The sequence below is a fragment of the Monomorium pharaonis genome, chromosome 6, assembly GCF_013373865.1.
Source record: "Monomorium pharaonis isolate MP-MQ-018 chromosome 6, ASM1337386v2, whole genome shotgun sequence".
NCBI lineage: Eukaryota > Metazoa > Arthropoda > Insecta > Hymenoptera > Formicidae > Monomorium > Monomorium pharaonis.
In genome coordinates, this window is record NC_050472.1 from 8,418,286 (window position 1) to 8,442,621 (window position 24,336).

The following is a 24,336-nucleotide window of genomic DNA, read 5'->3' on the forward strand; positions in this document are numbered from 1 at the left end:
CGCCGAGGGAGAATGCCGACGATGTTTATGAGAGTCGGGACGCTAAGAAACTACCGACACTTTATCCTTACTTTTTCGTTTCTCTTTCTCCGGCTCTTTTATTTGCTTTTCTTTTTCTTTTTTTGTTGGTAAACGAAATAATAACTTTTGGTGTTTTTATTTATTAAAACTTTAGCGACAAATCCACGTCTGTGACGCGTGCATTTTTCGAATTAACACGGGGAAGAAACGTCGTTTCACGGCTTTCTTAGAATTGCTGTCAACACCGCGACGCTAATGACACCGCGCGAAAACAAAGAAGTCGAGTTCGGAAGTTAAACAATTAAATTCTCCCCGCGACAGTCCGGCCGAATTGTTCAGGTATCACCTGCACCACTCCCCCGTTTCGAATTGTTCCGTAAGATCAGAAAGAGATTTACGACGTGAGATTTTTGCTCGTCGGCGAGGGATCCCGCGGAAATGCGAAACAGGGAGCAACTGCGATAGGGCGACGCGCACATCGCGACTAAAGCCGGGGTCGCCGGCCACCCCTCTTTCCCTGTATCGGATGGGGTCGAATCGCCGCCGCCGCCGCCGCCGCCGCCACCGCTGCCGTCGCCGCCCCCGCCTGCACCCTCGTTCATCCGCCGTTCGGCGGGGTGCGCCTCGGGGGTGAACATTATGACAGAAGGTTGGCTTCTATGAATGAATGCCCGATCTATACGCGGCGCGCCACGCCGCGCCGTTGCGTGTTTTCGAAGCCGGGGGAACGCGAGACCGATTTCGCCGGGGGTGGCGATTTGATTTGGCGAAGGAAACGGCGAAGGAAAAGAGGTGATTGCGAAGGCGCCAAAATCGGGGGGGGGGAGGGATGGCTTTGAGAAATATCGGCGCTGAGGAAGCGAAGGGTGGTAGTGCTGGACTACCAACGTGATATGATACTTCAAGAGGGGAAGGAAGAATAATTTGTACATTAAATGTATATAAATGAGACGTATACATCTTCTTTTATTCCCTTTAATGATATTAAGGGTCTTTTCTGAAATCCAAAATATTAATATACTATATGTTTATAATAAATATTAATTCTGCTAATATTTGTTGTATTATTTTTAGCGATATTTTTATTAATGATATTAAATTGTATCATGTAATGAATATAAAGAAACAGGTCAATACAACGAGTCAGTATAATGTTCCTATCAAAATTATAATTTATTAACTGCTATAAATAAAGATAAAAAATGTAACAAACGAATAAACTCTGAAACGCAATATAATAATAAAAAAAATTCTCGAAACGTTTCGACTTTCCGAAGTCCTCATCAGTCGATGTATCATGTAATATACATGTGTAATATTAACTTCATTTTTTTGTGCATTTCTAATTATACATTAAATGTACAGAGCTATTCTATTTTCACAAAAAGCTTAACAAACTTTATATTTTTATTATTTTTATAAAATATTTAATTTTAAATTTCCATATTTAATTTTGTATCTTCACATATTTTTACGTAAAAAATTACAGACAATTTTGTTTTTCCTCAATTAATGTACTTTGTTTCGAAGTCATTTCTCCCATTTTGCTTTTACAAACGAAGTTTTGCATTACAAAGATCCATTTTTTTAATTAATAAATATAATAATAGAGAAACACGACAGCGCAGAAAAGTATTTCTACAGAATTTTATATTTCTCGTTTTTTAATAAATCATTGGACAACAAAACACGGTGATAATTATCGCAAGTAATGCTCAAACAAACGAGGGGTTGAGTACTTAACTTCCCGGGGCGCAAGCCACTTTTGCGCAGCCCTTCATGGCTGCAAATCCAAAGAGAATAGAGGGTTGTTGCACTGGAGGCATACTCAGCCAATTAACGAGTGCAGCTCTCATTTAAAAAACCTTCCTTTTTCTTTCACGCTGGATTTTTCCTATTTATGGTTTGTTTGTTCGACGGTGGAGACGACATTCTCTTCGTCAGTACTTCTTCTTGCGCCTCTCGGCCGCGACGATAGTACAGCTTGAATAATCGATACTTCCAGCATTTCTCCACCGCTGCACACGCACGGCTATATTACGGCGTCTACGAAACCTAATTGCGCGGTGTTCCGAGAACAAAGGAAATCGGTGGTTCTTTATGACGAACTATGGGGGTGAATATCCCTTTTCAACGCAAACCCTTGTTTTTCAGTTGTAGTTCCGCATCTCTCACTGCATACTCGCAGTCAATTGCACAATTAAAAAAAAATATACCTTAGACGAGAAAAAAATTGAAAAAACTTTTAACAATCTCTGTAAACTTCTGTATTTTCTTTGCATAAAAAAATATGGTATCAAATTATTAATTAAATATGACAAAAATTTTTGATAATGATAAAATTTTGTTTTTACACAGGAATGTTTTAGTTATTGTAGATAATAATTATAAAATCGAAAATTTTAATTAAAATTAAAACATAACTGTATAACACAATTAATAGTTAATTTTAACAAGAAATGGAAAAGATTCATAAGTTATCTTAACTATTTTAAGCATCAACATTTCAAGCATTTTATTAGACTCAAACAGCAAACATGAACAATCGTGTACAACAACAAAATGAATAACACACACAAATCCAAGACAATATTACAAATAAATACATACAATTTATTTTTCTTTTTGCAGCTTCGTACAAACATACTTGCCAAAATAATAATTGTGCAGACAAAAAAACTTTATATAGACGTTTACGTAATAATTGTGTATGCATAAAATTCTGAATAAAATTAATACATTTTATTTTAACCATTTGTAACATACGCAACGCTCGATCATATTTTATACAGAAATATTTTATAAAATAAACTTTATTTCTGCAGAGCTTGTGACATTTTACAGTAAAAGTAGATGCCAGCAAATGACAGTCATGTTATTTAACATTGACTACAGATTGATATATACGTATGATACATCCGTTATTATCAATTGCGAAATATGGAATGAAAATGGCGGTCCACAATCATTTGAATGAGCAATGCCTTTTTATTAAATATTCTTACATTATAATTTATCTATCCTGCCTCCCGCAGACAAGCTATATGTATGTACATTGAAGCGTGATGAAGTATGGCGAATTAAATCACAATAAAAACATGCGTTTTTCTGTATAAAAAAACTGTGACTTCCATTTTACTATCACATTCGAAATTATTATCTTTCAGCATTCGTAGTAAATTATAATTAATTTCATACTAAGCGTATGGTTTAATGTTATTTAAAAGTACATTCTACTATTTGTCAACTTTATACTTCTTTATAAATATATCTATTTAATGGTTCATAAAATATTAAAACAGGAAGAATACAATAGAACCAATAAAGGATTCGTAGAAAAATTACAACATACATAAACTTTTCCAGTTATGAATAACATTATCAAAATAAAAAATATAGATGGAATATATATACACAAGATATGTTTTATACAAGATCGTATACAGTTCGATTATATATCTTAAGAACTGAAAACAAAAACTATCACCAAGACAAACGAAACATCTTATATATTTTACATTAAAAATCGACATTCTTTCCAATAATAATTTTTTGTTCTCCGAGATATTCCTCAAGATTTACAATCGAATTACTCTACACGAAACAGCCTCAATATAAAATATGCAATAAAATTGTTATTTAATATTGGTATAATACTGCAATCTTTGATTGCTTATGTCAATACAAAAGATGATTTATTACTTTTTTATAATTCCTTATATATAAAAGTGACTTTCATCTTCGATAATGCTACCAAAAATTATAGTAGACGAGAAAATACATTTATTACAATGTATTATTGTAACGCTTTCATATCACTCTCGTAACAATGCAGCTGTCTCCTTCATACTATTATTAATTTTAAAGACGTTTAAACCTATTAACTAAGTAAATCCATTATATCTTGCGTTGATGAATTAGGTTTGTCTGCATTGGTTTGCGTATTAGTGGGTGACATAAAAGGTTGCATGGGAAAATTTAGATTTGGTTTAATCTCTAGTTGTGTCGCAAAATTTACATTACTCTGGGGAGTGATAGAATTTCGCATCAAAGTAGATTGTGGCGAATTCCAATTTATGGGCGTGTTCAATCCATTGGAATTCCAATTCATTGGTCTATTCAACATTGTTTGCGAATTAAGCGTCGGAGATGTTAAAAATTGTGACTGCGTTAAATTAACGTCATTAGATTTGTACGGAGTATTTTTAGTAACTAAGTGATCTAGTTGTGACATAGATGATCTTGACATAGACATATTTAATTCATCCAGATTGTTTTTGAGCAAAGTCGCGGTTAAATCCTTCGGTTGCGATTTTAAGGATTGTGGTGCAGCTGTAGGAGTCAGTATAGATTGAGACTGCATTCTTTGATGCGTTTCTTGCTGTTGAGCTAGCCTAAAAAAACAATCAATATTTAATATTATAATTAGCATATTGAGTAAAACAAATTTAAATAGTTGACAAACCTAAACTTGTCTTCGATGGTTAACCCATTCTCAATATTTACAGTTTTGGAATTAGCATTTGGAGATGGAACTTGGGGTGTTAAATTAATGTCGCTTAAACTGTTTTGCATAAAGGTGAGCGATCCCACTTGAGAAAGTGCCTGATCGAGTTGTTGCGACTCACGGCGCACCGCATCCAATTGTCGTAATGCCTCTCGATGCTCGCTGGTCACTCGATTTATCATATCAACGACTAGTGTGGAAAGTGTCTCGTATTGCGACATGCTGAGATTTTGCTCTATGCAGAGAGGCAACAGAAACGGTAATACCTTCGTCGCCAGTATTTCTTTGCCCATACCTAGCTTACTGTGAGTAAGCAGCATCCTATAAATACCTGTGTATGGCAACATAAAGAAAAATTTTTATCTCAATTTCTTTCACAGTAAAATTGGGCAAATTGAAATAAATATAAAATTATTTAAACAATTTCTTCTTTTAATTAAAGCTGTACTGTAAAATATATAAATGTTACCTATAATAGCCATTAAAATGGCTGGTTCGCCAGAATGTGGAATTTCCTGGAGAAATGGTAATATTTGATCGAATACTAGCCAACGATCAAAGTTCGGCAACATTTTCGCGAGACACAACAAACAATTGACGCGTACTCCAAGACTAGTAGATTTCTTTCCCGATGACAAGCATATCTTTTTCATTCGCGGCAGTATGGCATTTTTTATGACTGGTCCCTCGATCATCGTTACTATACTCGGCAACGCTGATAAGCAGAGTTCTTGAAGCTGCTCCCATTCGGACTCCAATGCACGCAATAACATAGGCACTATATCGGTCTTAATGACGTCCGTGGGACATAGTTTCAATAATAAATTTACTTGTTGCATGAGAACCAGACTAATCTGTTAAAAAATATATGTTTTTATTCATTATACAAATGTTTAATCTTATCTCATAATCATTAAAAATTGCGAATTAAGATTTTTTTAATCAAACAAAATCGAATTTTATTTCTTTATTCAATCTCGAATTGAATCATTAAAATATACATTTTAATTAATAATATAATTATCGTCAATTTTTATGTAAAAAATTTATATTAACAATATGTGTAATTAAAAAGTCATTTTAGATATGATTTTATAAAACTGTATATATATATATATGATTCATATTTGAACCTTTTAGATAGATAGAAATTTTCATATCATAGAGATTTAAATCCGAATTTTGCCCAATTCGATTTGATTTATATTCGAATAATTCGCATATTCCTAATAATTATCTTACTTTTATTGTTCATTAATTCATCGATCTTGTAAAAAAATATGTACAAGAAAATATATTTACCTGTGGTGGGTCTTCTAAAGCAAGAACAGGTTTTAGATTAGGTAGAATATGTTCTCGGAATTCCTCTACTTCGGTAGCTTCCATTACTTGCAAGATACTTGGCAATACAAATGGTATCATAGGCGGATTAACTAACTCTTTATAGAGAGCAGGTAATACTCTGTGCAGTACAACTCTATGTGGCAACTGTTTTAATAACTGTGGAAGACCTTTGTAAAATTGCGATTTTTGGAGATTATCCCACTGGAATAATTTGTCCAAGTAATTTAACGTCTTAACACCAATGTCTGTGAAATATTCGATCTGCAACAATTTACAATAATGGAATAAGCATCATTATTTTTAATAAGTATTCTTCCTTTTTCTCCTACTTCCTTTTGCACTCAATTATCATAAATAAGGTTTGTTTTTAATTTAATACATTTTATACAATGTAAATTACTAAAAAAAAAAAGAACTACCTTAATAAATTGATGGGCATCTAATCGCAATTCTGGACTATGACTTAGCATAAGTTTTACAGTATCTCTTAGATTCTCAGGGATCGGAAGAAGTTTTGCTGAAATATTAGATCCTTTAAAATTTTCTAAGAAACGTCGACACTTTCCTAAATCATTGTGGAACTCCTGTAGCGGTTGATGTTCTGAGGAATGTATTGTGTATATCAGCATGCCCAGAGCAAAAATATCGCTAGATGGTCCGTTACTACTTGCTAATATGCATTCGGGCGCTTGGTAATTTAATTGAGGTTGTACAACCACAGGGAACGTGGAATCATATTCCAGGTAAGACCATGATGGCTGCAATAAAAAAATATAATTTGTACAAATACAAAGTGCAATAATCAACCAAAATATTTAGTTCGTGAATAAATAATTTAATAATAACTGAGGTGTTATTTTTTCACAATAGGATTTTACAGAAGGAACAGGAAAACAAATGCTTGTTAGCATCATCATTATTATTGAATTGATTATCAATTTAATATTGTGATATTATTAATCTGGCTTATCTTATAGCTGTGTTTTAAAGATTAAAAAGTATATTTGGCGCAAAATTCAGTGAACTTTGAATAACATATAAAATCACACAAGTAAATATCAGTATAAAAATTCAGTTATGGATTAACCATATAAAGTATATTCCATATTAGTTGAATTTAATAATTGTTATATAAATCTTTGTGATTTTATAATTTATATCATAATTACATTTATAATTGTTATGCATCTTTTGTTTATTTATAAAATGCAGTATATCTACTATATTTTATACTTTAGTATAATAAACTAAAAAACTACAGTTGATAAGTGTGTGCACTTAATAAAACTCGTACCTGTTTACTATCTGTATTTTGATTTAAGGCACAGAAGTCAAAACCAAATATCTTCCAAGCTCCATGAACATTGATGACAATTGATTCTGGACACAAATTCCTATGCAATAGTTTTACGTCACCGTGCAAAAATGCCAGGCCCTCTCCTAGCTGCAGCAATCCATAACGTATTTCTATGTCATGCAGTTTGTAATTCTTCAAACTTGCTGGAGTAGGTTGAGGTATATTCTCATAATTACCTACAATATATAAAACATTGAAAAGTCAAACTTAATTTATGCAACAGTATAGAATTTATGTGCTAACAAATAATATAAAAATTTAATGACATCTACCTAGTACATTGGCCAGACTAGCAAACACTGGCTCGGTTGCAAACGCCAGACTGTCCCTGGATTCCTCCAGCGGATGCTGCACAGTTAGTACCTGCGGATGCCTCAACTTCGTCAGCTGCATCACGCCCCGTTTCAAAGTTTCCAGCACGAGCTCTCGATCCGCTCGAGCGGACCATCTCTCTAGCATACGTTTCTCGAACACGAAAATTGCCGCCTCCTGCTTGGTGGACTTCTTGTAACCGCTGTAGATCTTCCATAGCAATCCCGGCCCGGCACTAGCCACGTGAGCGGTCGCCTCGAACTCCCTGGTGACCGGATTGCCAGGTAGAACACTGGACAGCTGCGACAGACCGTACGCGGTATTCTGGACGGTATTACTGATAGTGTTGCTGACTGTGTTACGAAGTTTGTTGAGGACGTCCATCCTGTCAGCTGCCTGTCAGACTCAGCAGACTCGATGTCACCCCGTGAAAAAGACGTACACGCGCGGAGAATCGAGCAGAATGTGTACCGGAATATCGAGGCAATTACTTCAGCGGATTGATACTCGTATTTCTACATAAGTGTCTCTCTCAGCGAGGCCAAGCTTCTCAAAATCTTTGGGTTATATTCGCTATGAGTCATCGTCGCATGAAGCCCCCGTAGTTCGTACAATACTCCAAAAGAGATACCTTTCAACATTTCACTCTATTCACTACACAGCTGAAAAGAGGACAGAAAATGAACATACTCGTCAACCCGTATTCCCGAGTTCTTGACTCCCCCCGACTTTCCAATGCCTCTGTGTATGTACAAACATGCGCAGTAAACTACGTAGCTAACAATAGCGTCAGTAGCTAATGTTCAAGTGTCATAAGGAGTTGTAGATCTGTGTAGATCGTAGGTAACATACGGATCTATTATACATTCAGGAATGGGGTAGATCAAATATACAAAGATAAACGTCAAAAATCAACCTGTATTCTTGTTTTACGATTCATGATTTTAATAGAATTTCTAAATAATTTTGCGAATCATGCAGTCACACTTTAATGAAAACCAAATAAAATTTAATCCAATAATGTAATACAAATATAGATATTGTATCGGTTTACTAGCAATAATTTAAAATAAACTCTTATTTTTAAAATCTAGAATTTATATTTCGTGTTCTAAATTTTTATTTTTAGTCTTTATTTAAGAAATATTATCAATAAACATGTTGATATTGATAGTTTCTCTAGAAAATTGATTGCACTGTTTTGACTGAGGAAAAGTTTAGAATCAAGACATTTGATAGTAATGATACTTTATTTTATAGTAACACAGAATCTTCTGTCCTATATCATTTTTTTATTACAGCATAAGAATTAACACACCACCAGCATCCAGCGTTTATCAGATTTTAAAGTACAATATTAAAATTGTTATATCAGAAATTTTTGTTTTAAAAATGTTACCTTTGTAGGTTTATAAGGCTGTCCTACATTAGTTTCTATTTTATCTTTATTGAATTTAACATTATAATCACTTACACCTTCCTCTTGAATAATTTTTAGAAATCTATAAAAAAGTTACATTTACTATAAAAAAATATTGTAAATCACATTTTTCGTGTTACATATGTTGTATGTGTGAGTATGCCTAATAATATAAATAAAATTATTAAAATTACCGTGCTGCTTTTTTTTCATTCTGTGTGATGAATAAGATATCATCTGCATATCTGGTCAGAAGGCCATGATTTAAATATTCAGAGAACATTTTTTTTATCATGTCTTGGTAATATATATCTGAGAGAATAGGAGATAATTTTGCCCCTTGAGGCACTCCATATTGTTTTATTGAATATATCTGACCATTAAATTTGACCTAAATAAAAATGTCATTTAATATTAATTGCAATTTTAATCTTATATAAGTACATGTGTATTAATTTTACTTTTCGCTGAAAAATGAACTTCTTAATCATCATAGTCAAATTATTTATTTGAACCAATTTAGGTTTTTCTTTGCTCAGAGGTATATTTTTTTTAGAGTTCTTTAGGTAGTGCTCTAAAACTTGCACTGTATATTTTTTCATTTTACTTTGCCTTTTTTTAGTGTTTAAGATAGAAAGTCGTACTGCAAGATAACCGCCATACTTTTCATACAATTCATTGCAAGACATTTCAATAATATCATATAATTTTTCTGCAATAAAGTAATAAAATAAATTACTTATTAATAAATATAATAAATGTTTTAAACACACTATAAATTTGTTTAAATACTTTGATTTATCGAACCAAATGCATCTTGAATGTCACAACGAACATAATATAATTTCTGTGTGTTTCTGTTTGTTTCTTTAACTCCTTCTGATTGTTCCTTAAATTTTTTTGATATAAAATTCTTAATCGCTTTTACACAGTTTGGTACAGTTGACATTCCATTTTCATCAAAATACGTGACATATAATTGTTGCAAAAATCTTAAAACAGCTTCAGTATCATCATATTTCTCTTTAATATTATTCCTGAAATTGTGTATATAGAATTTTACGAATAATATTCACATTTATAGCATAAATAAAGAATATATTGAAAGAACTACACAGTTAAAAAAACATCAGAACAATCTGTGATACTTTCTGTAATTTTTTGAGTGCTAAATACAAATCTAAATTATTTCTAAAGTGTTCCATCATATCAAAATTTTGAGAAATTTGCAATTAAAGCAAAAAATATTTTCACGTACTTTGTCATATTGTAACTGTGATATGTAATGTGTTGAAGAAATTTTATTGTAATTAAAATTAAATTAATATTATTAAGACTTTCAAATGTTAAAAGGAATTTTCAACAGTATCGGCTAATTTATTTTTATTTATATATTTTATTAAATTCTATACATTTTTGCAAAAATTTAGTTTTTAAATTTTGACATTCAAATATTGAATTTAAAATTTGTCAATTATGACAAAATTGAATTAGTATTCGACCTTATTAAAAAAAATAATTAAAAGCTATTTGTAAACTGTTAATAATTTAATTCGTAGCTTTTTCAAAATAAACTCCATATTTAACTACAAATAGCTTATTAATCATAATCAACAAAAACTTTCTTTTGAGAATTGGAAATCCTAACAATATAGTGAATTTTGATTTCAATAAAACTTCAGCATATCACATATTATATAACATGACTAAATAAAAAACCCTTCTTGGAACTTTAATTGTTTTTTTTTTAATTATGACGTGATAATTTAAAAATTGCATTTGTATTCAACATCCAAAAACTATAAAAAATAACTGATCTCATTTTGGTGTTCAAGAAAATCATTTTTTGTAAAACTGTGTAATTAAACAGATTTAATGTACCTAGTTATATATAAAGGTCTCAAACCAGAAGAACTTGGAATAAATTTATATGTCCCAATATATTTCTTATTTAATTTCGTACATGGCACAAGATTAAGAGTATTCTCTTTTTCTTTTATAAATGTTTCTTGCATATTGCACCAATCATCTTTTGTAATATAAACCCATTGCTTTCTATGTATTTTCAAAACTATATATTTATGTAAAATCTTTATGATGTATTGTTTAAAAAACCAATGCAATAGCTTCAGTATAACTATCCATTGTACTGTATTATCAATTGAATGCAACCACTGAATTTGAGAAATCTAAAAAAATAGATATTGCACAGGAAATATTGGAAAATATAAATATCAAATTGATAGGGAAAAAATGATAATTCTAATGGAATCAAAGATTTTCTAAAATTTGCTTAATCTTTCATTAACATACATCCAGCCTCTTGAATAATGGTTCCAAATCTAATATTCCCCCAGTGGTATTCGTTTTACGTATAGTTCTTTTATATGATTTTATTATTGATATTTTAACTGGAATTGTTTTTAAAAGATGAAATATCATGTACTTTATAGACTTTCGGTTTCTTGATGTGCCAAATAATTCAAGAGGGACAACTTCATACATTAACAAACTGAAGAAAGCTTGCAATACAAGAACATTAATTTGATGTTTAAATTGAGTCTTATATTGAGTCTTACAAGTTCTTTGACTATTCCTTTTTATCGTATATTTCAATTTATTAAAATAATCAAATCTATTATGTTTATCTCTGAATGCTTCCAATATTGGTAACAATGCAGGAATAACACTGTCCAAATTAATGTTTTTGTAACATTCAGCAAGCCCAATATCTGTACTCAGAATTCTATGACATATATCCCATAGTCCCACATTCTTATTTTCTAAGATGTGATATTTAGCAATTTTTGCCGTGGTACGGCTTACTTTCCTCAGGCAAGATCTTGATTTAAATAATTTTATTTTTGAGTTATAAACGTAAAATGGAACAGGATGAGATGCTTTTGTCCCTGATGAACATTGTATGTTATTAAATATCTTTTTTTTTACACAAAGCTTGCTTTTGCCTAAAAAGGAAAAAAACAATTAACTATTAAAGAAAAATAATCAAATAAAGATAACACAAATTCCAATTCAATTATTTTTCCTAAAACAAGGAAATAAATGCGAAAGAAAAAAATAGAAACTTGATATTCATGATATAACTAACTTTCTTCGATATATTTTCCTGCCATTTTCCATTGTTCCGTAAAACAAATTCAACGAATGCAAACTGGCCAGTAAAAACTTTTAAATTATTTAGAGTGATTAATTGTTACCGGACAAAATCCATAAAAAATGGCAGAGGTATGTTGGCATTTTCCAAAAATCCCTAGGGATAACATAAATTTATTTCTAAAAGTTGATAACACTGTTGCGCGTTAGGAGTACGCAAAAGTGCACGGTCGTACAGTTATCATCCGCTGACATCTACATTCTTTACAATCCTCTGAATCACAGAGTAATCTGCAAGGACAGCCGATACAGGTACTCCGGAGTCCGGAGCAATTCGAAGCTCCTCGGGATCGGGAGTGCGAACTCACAGAATTCGCGCAGAGAGAGGACAGGAGTTCGTGTGCTATTAAACGTCGCGAGAGGCTTCCTCTCGCGATGTCGTGACGGTGACGCGCGGTGATCGATAACATCTCGCGCGTCGCCCTGTGCAACGTCACCGGGAACGATACACCCCGTCGTCCCCGTCGCCTCCGTCCGAATATCACCACGGAGACTGTCATGTCACGACAGCCTAAGTAGATTAGGCGATTAACGTTTATTATTTCGACAGCGGACTGCGTCCACGCGGTGTACCGAAGTGCATGAGTGCACTGGAGTGCACCGAATGCCAGACGGTCCGCCCGTCTCGCGCTGAGTGTCCGAAGTCACAAGGACGGCCGGCAGCATGTCAGACGCCATGAACCTGACGTACACCTCTGTCAAGGATCTCGAGCAAAAGGCCAAGATCGTTTTCACAGGTAAGGAGCCGCGATGGGTGTACCAGAGGCTCCCGGCTATGCGACAGATGTCTGATGAGGGGAGGAAAGAAGGGAACGACGAAACCGCGTATATCATGTTGAAGAGGTGGCTGAACTCGGTCGAGTGGCTGAAGAGAGCCCGTAACAAGGACGGCAAGACGGCCTATGCTGCAAGTATCACTGTCGACCAGGTAAGAAGGTGGCGTCTCTAAAATTAATGATAATCAGCTTGACGTATCGCTGTACAGACAGCGTGGGATACATGAATGTTTGTATTCTAGATAAATGAAGTGAAAAACCTACTTGCAGACTTGAAGCAAAAGTTAGAGGTACGCTATGAGCTTAACTCCAAGAAGCACAATAATGTGATAGTGGAGCCAATGGAGGTAGAGACGAACGAGTCAGACGCGATACCGAATAGTGACATTGGCTTGAAATTGCCAGAAATACCAACTGAAGATATAAGTTTTGGTAGCGATAACGACGAGTTTATGTCGTGCGACCAGTTGTATAATCTTATACAAAAAATACGTATTAGATATTTAATTATTGACACCAGGCAGAAAGTACATTATGAAAGTTCCAAGATATTGTCCGATAGATGCATCAACATTCCACAATCCGAAATTAGAAAAGGGTGAGTGAGAAACTTTTATGCCGTTTGCCTTGTATTTTTCTTTTGTCTGGCAATTTTCTTATGTCCTTTTTAATTTATATTGATTTTTTATACATGAATATTTATTTTTTTAGGTTACTGGGTTCTCATTTTGAAAGATATTTTGAAAACGATAAGCATTCGCGTGACTTATTCACTAAGCGAGCAGCACGGTATATTGATGTTCTCGTCTTGTTGGATTGGAACTCCACGCAAGAGACCCTGTCTATACAGCCTGGTGCCCATATAAATCTGTTAAAGAATATTTTTGAGAAATGGGATCCTGGTATAAAGTATAACAATATTAAAATTTTGAGTGGGGGATACCAGGAATGGCTCCAACGATATCCAGCATTTACAACGAATTCCAACGTTCAGATACCGGAATTCAACAACGTTGTGAATGACATCTTGCAGACGTTTGAATATCCTGACATCGAATCTGACGAGGAAAATGATATATTGAAAGAGGAACGAAGGAGAAAGAGCAAATTAAATAATACGAATAGTAGTAACAAGGACATAGACATGGAAATGGATTATGATAACAAGCCAGCGACGTTTAGACATGCCAGATCGAACAGCAACGATGTCTCTTCTTTAACCAAATCTAAGAATTTTGTTACTCAAGTAACAATATCAATTGATGACAAACGACCGTTTCGAGGAGATAATGCGAATGGGCCACGTTTGAATAGCCCAAATAGTCCGTCTCGGCTTAAAATATTGTCAAGTAAAGTGCCACAAAACGAAGTGAGCACGAAACCAGTGATTGATCGCAGCAGTAAACCGACCGCTTTGAAGACCTACGATCCACGATGTAAGGAGATATTAAAGTTCATGAAAGAATTAAATGAATTGGCGAAGTCAAAGAAAAAGTTAGCTCAGGAATTATTGAGCCAGGAATACGAGCTTTATTCGCAAAATGAGGACAAGTATAACATCAGTGATGAAGAATATCTACGATCGGATATAAAATCTTTGAAAGTTAAATTGGAGGATATGGTACTTGTTTATTTATCTTTTATAACTCACTTTGATTTATTGACTACATAACGTGCAAAACTGTAAAATTTGATTGTTCCAACTTCTTGGTAACTTATCTATTAGATAAACATGTGTCTATGCTTATCTTTCTTTCTAAATAAATAAAAACAGATAATAGGCATCTGTAGCGTAAAGTTTTGCAATAAATTGGAACAATCGGCCTCAAGTCATGATAAATTTAATTTACTAAATATTATTTATATTACAGCACAAAATGTATCTCAAAGTCGAAAATGAGTTTAATACGTATTTAAAGGAAGTGGATACAATTAAATTTAATCTCACTGACGACAATGAGAAGAAGAATCTTGAATTAAATCTCTCTATATTAAAGAATGAAAACAAAGATATTGAAACCAAAAGGAAAAAACTACAAGAGTAAATATGCATTTATATATCTTATAATGAAAGTTCTAATACATTTAAACACATTGACTACCACTGTACTTACAATGAGTACTTACCAACTTACAATGTAAAAAAATATTTATATAGAGAATGTTTTTTACAACTTTATATATATATATATATATATATATATATGAGTATAATCGAATTAATACCTAACATTCATCTATGAGTTATTAATAGTTTGGTAATCAATGTGTTAACAAACAATTAAAAAAAGACTATATTATTGATAATATCAATTATATTTTTTATATATCTATTATTTTAAAAACTATATTGTTTTAATAGATTAGTCAAGGCATCACTTTTTACTGTGTATAATATATTTTTCCATATTTATATGTGTTAATTTATAATTTTGATTATAATTATTTTTTAATAATATTTAATAAAAAGATTTCGAAAAAAATTTTGTGCATTGAGAAACAATATTTAAAGCATAATGTCCGTTTAAACATACTGTCTATTAGCTGATTACACTTTTACTCTTAAGGACTCAATTCCAAAAAATTATATTTAAAAATAATGAAAAAAAATTAATTTTTTTTAAATGAACCTTACGCATCAGGATAGAAACAGATGATATAAAATATAATTTTCTAAATAATTACAAAAAAAGAAAGCTGAGAAGGCTGCTATTGATAATTTCTATCGCATATTGTTTTAGTGTGTTATAATCAAGAGCTAGTAAGAATCAAACAAAATTAAGTTTATAAATTATATCATGTTATTTGAATCAATAATAATATCTTTTCTTGTTTTCCATTCATTTTTTAATAATTTTTTAATAGACACTACTAAAATTGCATTGTGCAAACAGTCTTTTCCTCGATTTAATTCATATTATGTGATTATAGAGATTTATTACAATATTATGTGATTATAGAGATTTCATACAAAGAGAACACCAGGAGATAATGAAGCAAAATGATGGTGATGTTCATAAGGAACCATTGAAGATGGATGGATCATCCATTAACACTGGCTTGGAGCGTTCTTATTCGAGTCCAAATCTACTACAGGTACAAAAAAACTCCGCGCTACAATCTTACAATTTGTTTTTTTTTTTGTTTATCTATTTAAAATATCGCATAATTACATAATTCCATTAGTTGGGAGATCGTAAAGCACCTCAGATAGATAGAACTTCTAAGCCACATATTTCGCCTCGCAATCAGAATGGATTGGCAATTGGAAATGAGAACATCAAAGTGTCTTCTCTTAGTTGGGGAAATCGGGAGGAACGAATGACCCCTATTCACGGCACTGTTGTAAGTACTTATTCGGACAAGATTGTACGGGCGCTTCCCAGCAAAATTACTAATAGAATCTTACATACGAATTATCACAGCTTTCGCTTTCACTACATTCATTTTCGCGATATTAGAGATGATCATTCGAGTTTTATACGATCAAGAAGCTTACGGTGTTGGGGTTCTCAATCTTCCATTTCATATTATGCTTGGCTAAATCATATATGATATTGTGGTGATATCAGCTTGATAATGATTCAATGTAATGCTGAATAGACATACAGTGCTATTATTTGAATATTATTTTAAAATCTTAAGTATGATTATTTTATATATATATAATTTTATATTTAATATTATGATTTAGATTATTTAGAAATTAATTTCAATTTCTTTTTGTTAAAAGTACTTTATGTAAATATTAAAATATTAATCAGTATTGTTATTATAAAATCCGGATTTGATTAATTAAAAAAATTTTTTAACATTATTTTAACATTTTAAATAAATATATGAATATAATTTAATTTGTAAAATATAATTTCAAGTACGAAGGATATATTAGATTATATATTAAACATAATGATTCTCAGGAAAATATTGTAAATACAATACTATAGATATTTTGATGGAGAAACATTCTGTTTAACATTAATACATAACTTATACAACAAAGTATTCTATATAATATATAACACACAAATAAACAAACAATATAGTAGCTTTTTTGCTTTTAAACATTATTTTTTGGATTAAAATTTATTTGAAAAATATACTGTTAATTATATCTTTGTTATTCATATTGTCTTTGAAAAATGAATATTCCAGTAATCGATAAATGTGATTCAAGATGGTAAGCTCTTTACGCAATTACATGTAAATTACAACATTATATGTTAAAAATAAAGAATAAAACACACAGAGAGCTGAGGGGCATATGATACATTCAGCGATTAAGCATTTTGCATTTTTGAAGCGCAATTTTGTTAGTAAAATATGTTATATTAAAAATACATCAATAAATTACATCAATAAAATTTGGTCTACATCATCAATGGAATTTGCAATCTCATAAATGGATCAATGGACGATTGAGTCACTTTTAGATTGCTATAAGTAATAATTAAATAGTTGTCTTATGAGAAAAATGCCAACAAGGAAATTTAGGCGTAATATGTAACCATAATGAAGAATTTTAATTCCTGAAGGCCACACTTCTACCCAGTTACACGGTAGCCACACAGGTGCGATTTGAGATTTTGTATTTTTAAGTTTTAATAACTTTGTGTGTAATTATTCAAATCAATCTCAAACGTATACTTTATATCATTTTTCGTAGAATCCAATAGAAATACTTGTAGAAGTAAAAAATATCATTGACATAATAAAAAATTACGATTTTCAAAACAAGATTTTCAAAATTTTCAATTTTTGTTTTTCCCAAATCGCACCCGTGTGGCCTCCAAGAGTTAAAAATGATAACATGTAATGACAAATATGTTTGCGGTTATTCATAATACGTATAAGCAAGTAAAAATGACTCAATTGCCCCAGACATATAGAACAAATAAATGTTTTAAGATTGTTTCTCTCCATTAAAATATTACACCTTATTTTTGATACTTGTAATATTGTGATATCTCAAAGAGATTTTATAATTCGTAAAAAAATTCAATAAAACCAAGATTTTTTCTTATTATAATTATAGCCATAGAACGAATTTTATAAGTTAAGATATATAGTGCAAAAATAAAAAAAATATATAACTGATATATGTCTAATGATTTCTTGCCGACAAGAAATTTTGTAATTCGTAGAGCACATGCCACGTGCAACATAATTGTATCATATAGTACACATGAATGTACGCGCACGTGTACACGCGCGAGTGACTAAACACACGTGGGGTTTCTCAATCCAATCCACAGACAAGTTCCACAGATAAATAAATGATTAGCGCTATAACAAACACGCGCCAGTGTCCGAGCAACATTTGCCAAATCGGGGATCACCTGCCGAAGGTGTTTCTTTCTGAAAGTATTTTTTTTAAGTTATAAAGAGGCATTTATTAGAAAAAAAATTAAAAGCTAATTACAATAAAATATTAATTATCTAAGAAAATTTATATTGTGTATATATACATGTGTGTGTGTGCGTGTGTGTGTGTATGTGTCTGTTAATATTTATTCATTAATATTAACGTTAATATTACAATAATGTCATTGCTTTTGGTTCACGAATCATTCATTAGCTCACAGCGATGATATAATGTTTAACTGTAATTTGATGCACGATAATATAGTCAAATATGTGTGGGTTCAGTGCTTATTATTTTGTGATAAAATAATTTTTTGTTGGTGTGCTAAAGAATGATAGAGACAATGGTGTGTCTTCAGAAAAGATTTATTCCATTACAATTACTTAATTATTTTAAAAAGGTAAAATAATTAATACAAGTAATTTTGTGCTAATTTTTAAGTAACTCATCTGAGAGAAATTTTGAAGAAATTAAATTATTATCCTTTTTTATAGAAATGATTAAATATAGATCTTTAATTTCTTTGTGAAAATTACATTATTTAATTAAATATTTGTTAATATGTAGTTATGCACTGTATGCAGGGTATCCCGGAAGGAAAAGTAATTTTCTAAGAGATTATAGTATCATCGGCCATTTTTAAAATGAACATGTTATCTGTATCGGATGCGAACGATTATTGCGATAGAACTGTCTAAATGTAAAAGTTAAAGATTTACATTAAACTTTTATGTTTTATTTCATATTTCTTGTCAAGTGACGTTCTTCTATAACGACAATAGCATCCATTATTCTGCGAGTGAGCAATTTGTCTCGTGTATTAATTTTTTTTTTTCGGTACACTTTACCTTTCAATCCACCCTTCAATAAAAAAAAATTCGAGTGAAAATCTAAGATTGAAGTCTGATGATCTGGATAGTTAGGAAATAGGAAATACTATACAATATTATACATTTATATGATTATATCTCGATAACCCCTTTCGGTATAAACCACATGCTTATATATTTTTATTTAAAATGGCTGATATACTGTGATCTCCTGGAATATTGATCTTTTCCCCGGGAATACCCCGTATAATTTTATATATGTTTATATATTGTTATTTATTACATGAAATTTAATGAATATTTAATGAACATTAACTCGTCAACGATTTCTTAATGGAATGTTTTAAATGCCATATATGTATTAAGAAATAAATAATAAATGCCATCTATATATATATATATATATATATATATATATATATGTATATATATGTTAAGATGAATGAAATAATGAATGGCAGATTATTCTTTACATCAATGTACGATATGTAAATACATCATAGTAAATTACACAAGTTTGATTGATTATTGACGTTAATAAATCAATAAACTATTCACATAGTTATATTACGCAGAAAATAAATTAAAAACAGATTAATTGTTTGTGTACAATTAATCTTTTGTCTCAAAAATTCAATAAATTGGAATTTTTCTTAAACAATTCTGACAAGTTTGTTCAAAATACTTCAAAAATACTTGGCATTTAGGCACACGTTTAAGATTAAAATGGAATAATATATACAAAAGAGGAGATAAAATCCTAAACATCGAAATCTTTCAACGGAAAATTTTGATTAATATATCTGTACTTTCTCTTGTCATAACACGCGAAAGTGTGTGCGCGTGTATGTTGTATATACATATACGGTATAATAATATGCAATTGATAATATGATTTGTCAGTATAAAAATAGCCTTTTTGTACTTGCAGCACCCGGGCATAACCGGCCTGAAGAATTTGGGCAATTCTTGTTACATGAACAGCATCATTCAGTGTCTGAGTAACACAACAAACTTAGCGAAATATTTTACTGATAACTCGTACGCAGATGATCTTAATACGAGTAATGATAATATGACGCAAGGTCAAGTGGTAGAAGAGGTGGCTCAAGTAATTAAAGCACTATGGAGAGGCCAATACAAAAGCATATCTCCTCACGACCTAAAGGTACTTTAGCTCATAAACTTGATTTTTAAAGAAGTACATACGCCGAGATGTGTCGAAAACAAGGATCTAACTTTGCGAATTTTTTTGTGGAAAAACGGAAGAAGTTAGAGAAATCGTGTTAATTCCATTGTAAAGATAATATTTTTCTGTTTTGCATTTACAATATAATGGAATTTATTTGTTTATTTTTGGGGGAATTTAAATTTTATTAAAAATATATCACTAATCATGTTTTTCTAAATCATGTTTATAAAAACACATGAGCAATATATCATTCGACTTGGTTTAACTTGCAATTTTACACACTTTTTTTGAGCACTAAAAACTAGCGCTTAACATAAGATCTTTTTACGATACTTTTTTTTTTATGAAAAAGCGAACAAAAATTTAGTGAAAAATTGATATGTTGACTGAGTTACTAGTTTGTTCACAAACGCAGTATTTAAAAAAACGGCTATGTCAAACACTAGAATTACGTTTCAACTTTATAAAATTTATGCCATTTTGCTATTTAATGAGTCTTATTCTAGAATGAACAGTAATCACCTTAATCATTAAAAAAAAATATGATTTAGAAAAACTCGAACTAGCGACGCTTTTTATATTATTTTTTATTAAAATTTAAATATTAAATAAGAAAAATATGATCTTTACAATAAAATAAACAGAACTTTTTTTCGTTTTTTGCCCAAAAAATCGCAAAGTTAAATCTTGTTTTCAATGTCTAAGTATATTGTTTAACTATATCCTTTAACTATATTCTCTTAAATTGCTAATATAATTTTTGTAATTATCATAAATTATCATTATAGGTTGCAGTTGGGCAATACAAATTGCAGTTTGAAAGTTACGAGCAACAAGATTCCCACGAATTTCTCACGTTCCTCTTAGACTGGATGCATAATGATCTTAAAAAAGTAAAATTTTTTTAAATACACAATTCAAGAAATTTAAATAATTAATAAATACTAAAATATTGTTTTTTTTTAGGAGGCAAAAATGCCAATCGAAATGACTACTGCGGAAAAAGAGTGGGATAAAGCAATGAATTCCCAGAGGTCCATAATATCAGACTTATTTTTTGGACAATTAAGATCCACCATTACATGTTCATTTTGTAAGCAAGCAAGTACCACATATGAGACATTTAATAGTTTAACAATGTCTTTACCTCAATCCAGTCGGTGTACTTTAAATGTAAGTATTTTACAATTTGGTAATAATGGGAGAGTGAATAGAACTATATAGTTCTCTCTCTTATGCATCATCTAGATTTAAATAATTTCTTTATGACTCTCTATTAAGTTATTACAGATTACAAACTTAAAATTTATACAATATACATGACATGTTTATACCTAACCTTGAACTCGTGACCTCTCAGTTATAAGTCCCTCTCACTTAGTATCATATGATATTCCGAGTTTTATGATATTTTCAGTATTATATTATAATATCTATAATATATCAAAAAACTGTGTAAGGATTAAAAAATGGAAACGCACATTTTATTTGAAAATTTTAAAATTAAAATTACGTTATAAAAAGAACAGACGTGTAATGTCATATCTATGATCCGTTTTTAGTAAACAGAGAAATATACTAATTTACATTTTAAGGTAATTTTATGTTTTATAATACAAAAATGTTTTGTTTTATTATTTCAGGATTGCATGGAGAAGTTTGTGACGGGACAGAAAGTAAGTGGTTGGAAGTGTCCTAAGTGTCAGACACCTCGCGATGCAACGAAAAAATTCGATTTTGTCAAACTTGCGCCCATCGTCGTGATTCACTTGAATCGTTTCGCCGAGACCGGCGGATGGTTAGAAAAGCGCAATACAGCCGTCGATTTCCCCCTCACAGGATTCAACTTGAAGTCGTATCTTGTTATAGAGAATGCGAAGGCAATCATGTCGAACAATATCCGTAATTACAATTACAGTCTTTACGCGATATCAAATCACTATGGAACAATGGATGGCGGCCATTACACAGCGTTCTGCAAAAACGCTACTCAAAATAAGTACGTATAGTATTTATAATAGATTTAGAAACTTATGCCTCCAAACAAATTTATCAAGGACGAAAATATTATTTTAACATTAATTTTTATTTCTTTGCAAGAATTTTTTAATAATCTTTTAGAGTATGAAAGTACTTTGGATATAATTTTTATGGCATTATTATAATAGTAATATATGTGTATTTGTGCAGATGGTACAAGTACGATGATCAAACTGTCACAGAGGTGTCACCAAGCCAAGTGAAGTCTCAAAATGCGAGTGCCTATTTATTGTTTTATACGTCGTTTCCAAACACGATTATGTAGTATGAGGACACGGCCACGGATATGATCAAGATCCAGTTATGACGAAAGTCTTCAGTGTGATATTACTTAAGGGAAGGAGTATGTAAGAATATGATTTTCGACACTTTGTAGATATTAAACATTTATATTTTGTATGATAAATCTCCTATACGTACAAGCAAAACTATGCGTGCGAGCAAAACGTATAGGTGCTGTGACGATATTACGAACGCTTTATCGATACTGGCATTCATTAAGAATATGTAAATATGTATTTCGCGATTTTTCTGTATTTCCGCAGTTTATCGCTTTAGGAATAAAGCAATATATAGTTGTGCTCGAAAATATTTTAGTATGTGTATAGAACTTCGTATAATTACTTTAATATGCCTAGATAACAATCACATTACGTTTAACTTGCATTATTATATAATTACAGTTGGATTATCAGTTTCACTTTGTATATCAAAATAAAGCGAAAGGGGCCATAGTTTCTTGCCTTATTGAGCACTTTAGATCAACTTTTCGAAGAATTTATTTGAATTTAGAATCCATGTGTTAAAAATATGTTTTGTTTCATATTTTGCACGAATGGTTTCGACAGTCATTATAAATAGCATTTAACATAGATAAAACGCGTATGTTGTATACGGTATGAATCGATTTAGCAGCACACTGACTGCCTTCTTTGCTACGCTGCCAATATTGTAACAACGTACGACTATTTTGTACGTAAAGCAGAACGTTTCGTTGACAAATGTACGTTTAAAAAAAAAAGAAAAATAAGATTACAATATGTACGAACTATTGTATGCGTGTGTATGTAAATTTATTGGCTTCGAGTAGCCCAAAGACATCACATTTTATAATTAATTATAAATATAATATTTCTATACTTAGAATATCATCTTTCATGGAAGGCTATATATGTACAGCATTTAGTATTTGTAATTGCAAGTTACTTTTCTACTTTATTGGCAATACGTTTGTGTATATAGTTATATTAATGTAATTTATGTGTATATATAATTATATATTATAATTACATCGGTATAATTATGCTAATATATTTATGTATATAAATGTATTCTAAGAATAATATGTATAACGATCTGAGATATTTTATATGTATTTGCTGTACATGTTGACGCAGAGAATGAAAGTAACTTGCATTCACAAAAGCTAAAAGAATTTTGCGTAAGCTAATTCTTTTCACGCAATTTATGTTACTGATTTATTGCCATATGTTATTATAATTCTTTATGAGATGCATAATATATATATTTAAAATATCAAGAAATAACATCAATGATGTCATTATAATTTTGTGCAATGTATCTATCTTTCTTTAAACTGGTTCCTATTCTTTCTTGTACAGAAAACATATACAGGGTTTTTTCTGTAACTTAATTGTTTCGATAATTTCTGTTATTTTTAATACGTTGAGAAAATATCAAAAAGGAACAGTATTAGTTTTGAAAGAGTTAATATTATGTTAAGCAGCTTATTTTATTAGATTACGAAATTATTAATATTTTTTAAAATGTTTAACAGAATGAACATATTTTCATTGACATTATAACGTGTAATTTAAAAAAGAAACAAATTTAAATGACCTAAACATAAAAGAATCACATTTAAGTACTTCCTCTATATTTCCTTTATATTCTTGATATGCCACATCTCATATGTTAATATTTTCACAGAAGTAATTGCGGAAATTTTTTAAATATCCAAAAGATTTGCAATATTAT

At 30.9% G+C, this 24,336-nt stretch overlaps 3 protein-coding genes and 1 pseudogene across 6 annotated transcripts; 2 read left to right on the top strand and 2 right to left on the bottom strand.

Annotated features, from left to right (window-relative positions):
• Positions 1-660: 660 nt before the first annotated feature.
• On the top strand, positions 661-2,232 carry LOC118646129 (annotated as a pseudogene).
• A 284-nt stretch (positions 2,233-2,516) lies between these two features.
• LOC105830405 (SCY1-like protein 2) lies at positions 2,517-8,278 on the bottom strand. Its single transcript, XM_012669702.3, has 7 exons — positions 7,502-8,278; positions 7,167-7,405; positions 6,292-6,630; positions 5,831-6,133; positions 4,998-5,382; positions 4,487-4,859; positions 2,517-4,415 (listed from the first exon to the last, which is right to left on the bottom strand). The coding sequence occupies exons 1-7, from the start codon at positions 7,923-7,925 to the stop codon at positions 3,902-3,904; spliced, it is 2,577 nt and encodes an 858-aa protein (XP_012525156.2). The 5' UTR covers positions 7,926-8,278; the 3' UTR covers positions 2,517-3,901.
• Positions 8,279-8,439: 161 nt separating this feature from the next.
• Positions 8,440-12,225, bottom strand: LOC105830406 (telomerase reverse transcriptase). Of its 2 annotated transcripts, none has more exons than XM_036288028.1 (7): positions 12,071-12,225; positions 11,275-11,927; positions 10,843-11,150; positions 9,769-9,998; positions 9,423-9,673; positions 9,156-9,352; positions 8,440-9,043 (listed from the first exon to the last, which is right to left on the bottom strand). In XM_036288028.1, the coding sequence occupies exons 1-7, from the start codon at positions 12,093-12,095 to the stop codon at positions 8,908-8,910; spliced, it is 1,800 nt and encodes a 599-aa protein (XP_036143921.1). In that variant the 5' UTR covers positions 12,096-12,225; the 3' UTR covers positions 8,440-8,907. The 2 variants fall into 2 exon arrangements, with proteins under 2 accessions (XP_036143921.1, XP_012525157.1); XM_012669703.3 differs by having other exon boundaries at positions 9,754-9,998.
• A 162-nt stretch (positions 12,226-12,387) lies between these two features.
• LOC105830407 (ubiquitin carboxyl-terminal hydrolase 8) lies at positions 12,388-23,887 on the top strand. 3 transcript variants are annotated; one of them, XM_012669704.3, is made up of 11 exons: positions 12,388-13,063; positions 13,154-13,509; positions 13,623-14,532; positions 14,783-14,952; positions 15,872-16,007; positions 16,098-16,256; positions 20,038-20,274; positions 21,087-21,191; positions 21,265-21,471; positions 21,942-22,297; positions 22,489-23,887. In XM_012669704.3, the coding sequence occupies exons 1-11, from the start codon at positions 12,800-12,802 to the stop codon at positions 22,601-22,603; spliced, it is 3,015 nt and encodes a 1,004-aa protein (XP_012525158.2). In that variant the 5' UTR covers positions 12,388-12,799; the 3' UTR covers positions 22,604-23,887. The 3 variants fall into 3 exon arrangements, with proteins under 3 accessions (XP_012525158.2, XP_028046252.2, XP_012525159.2); XM_012669705.3 differs by having other exon boundaries at positions 12,932-13,063; positions 13,182-13,509; positions 22,489-22,629; XM_028190451.2 differs by lacking the exon at positions 16,098-16,256 and having other exon boundaries at positions 22,489-22,629.
• Positions 23,888-24,336: the final 449 nt, after the last annotated feature.

Coding starts and splice junctions, on each gene's coding strand:
- LOC105830405 (XM_012669702.3), bottom strand. CDS start 7,925: ATGGACGTCCTCAACAAACTTCGTAACACAGTCAGCAACACTATCAGT. Junction 6,134..6,291: donor ATGCCCATCAATTTATTAAG/GTAGTTCTTTTT, acceptor AAATTGTTGCAG/ATCGAATATTTCACAGACAT. Junction 4,416..4,486: donor ACCATCGAAGACAAGTTTAG/GTTTGTCAACTA, acceptor TTGTTTTTTTAG/GCTAGCTCAACAGCAAGAAA.
- LOC105830406 (XM_012669703.3), bottom strand. CDS start 12,095: ATGGCAGGAAAATATATCGAAGAAA. Junction 11,928..12,070: donor AGGAAAATATATCGAAGAAA/GTTAGTTATATC, acceptor TTTCCTTTTTAG/GCAAAAGCAAGCTTTGTGTA. Junction 9,999..10,842: donor AGACCTTTATATATAACTAG/GTACATTAAATC, acceptor ACACAATTTCAG/GAATAATATTAAAGAGAAAT.
- LOC105830407 (XM_012669704.3), top strand. CDS start 12,800: ATGTCAGACGCCATGAACCTGACGTACACCTCTGTCAAGGATCTCGAG. Junction 13,064..13,153: donor CAAGTATCACTGTCGACCAG/GTAAGAAGGTGG, acceptor TTTGTATTCTAG/ATAAATGAAGTGAAAAACCT. Junction 14,953..15,871: donor AAAAGGAAAAAACTACAAGA/GTAAATATGCAT, acceptor ATGTGATTATAG/AGATTTCATACAAAGAGAAC.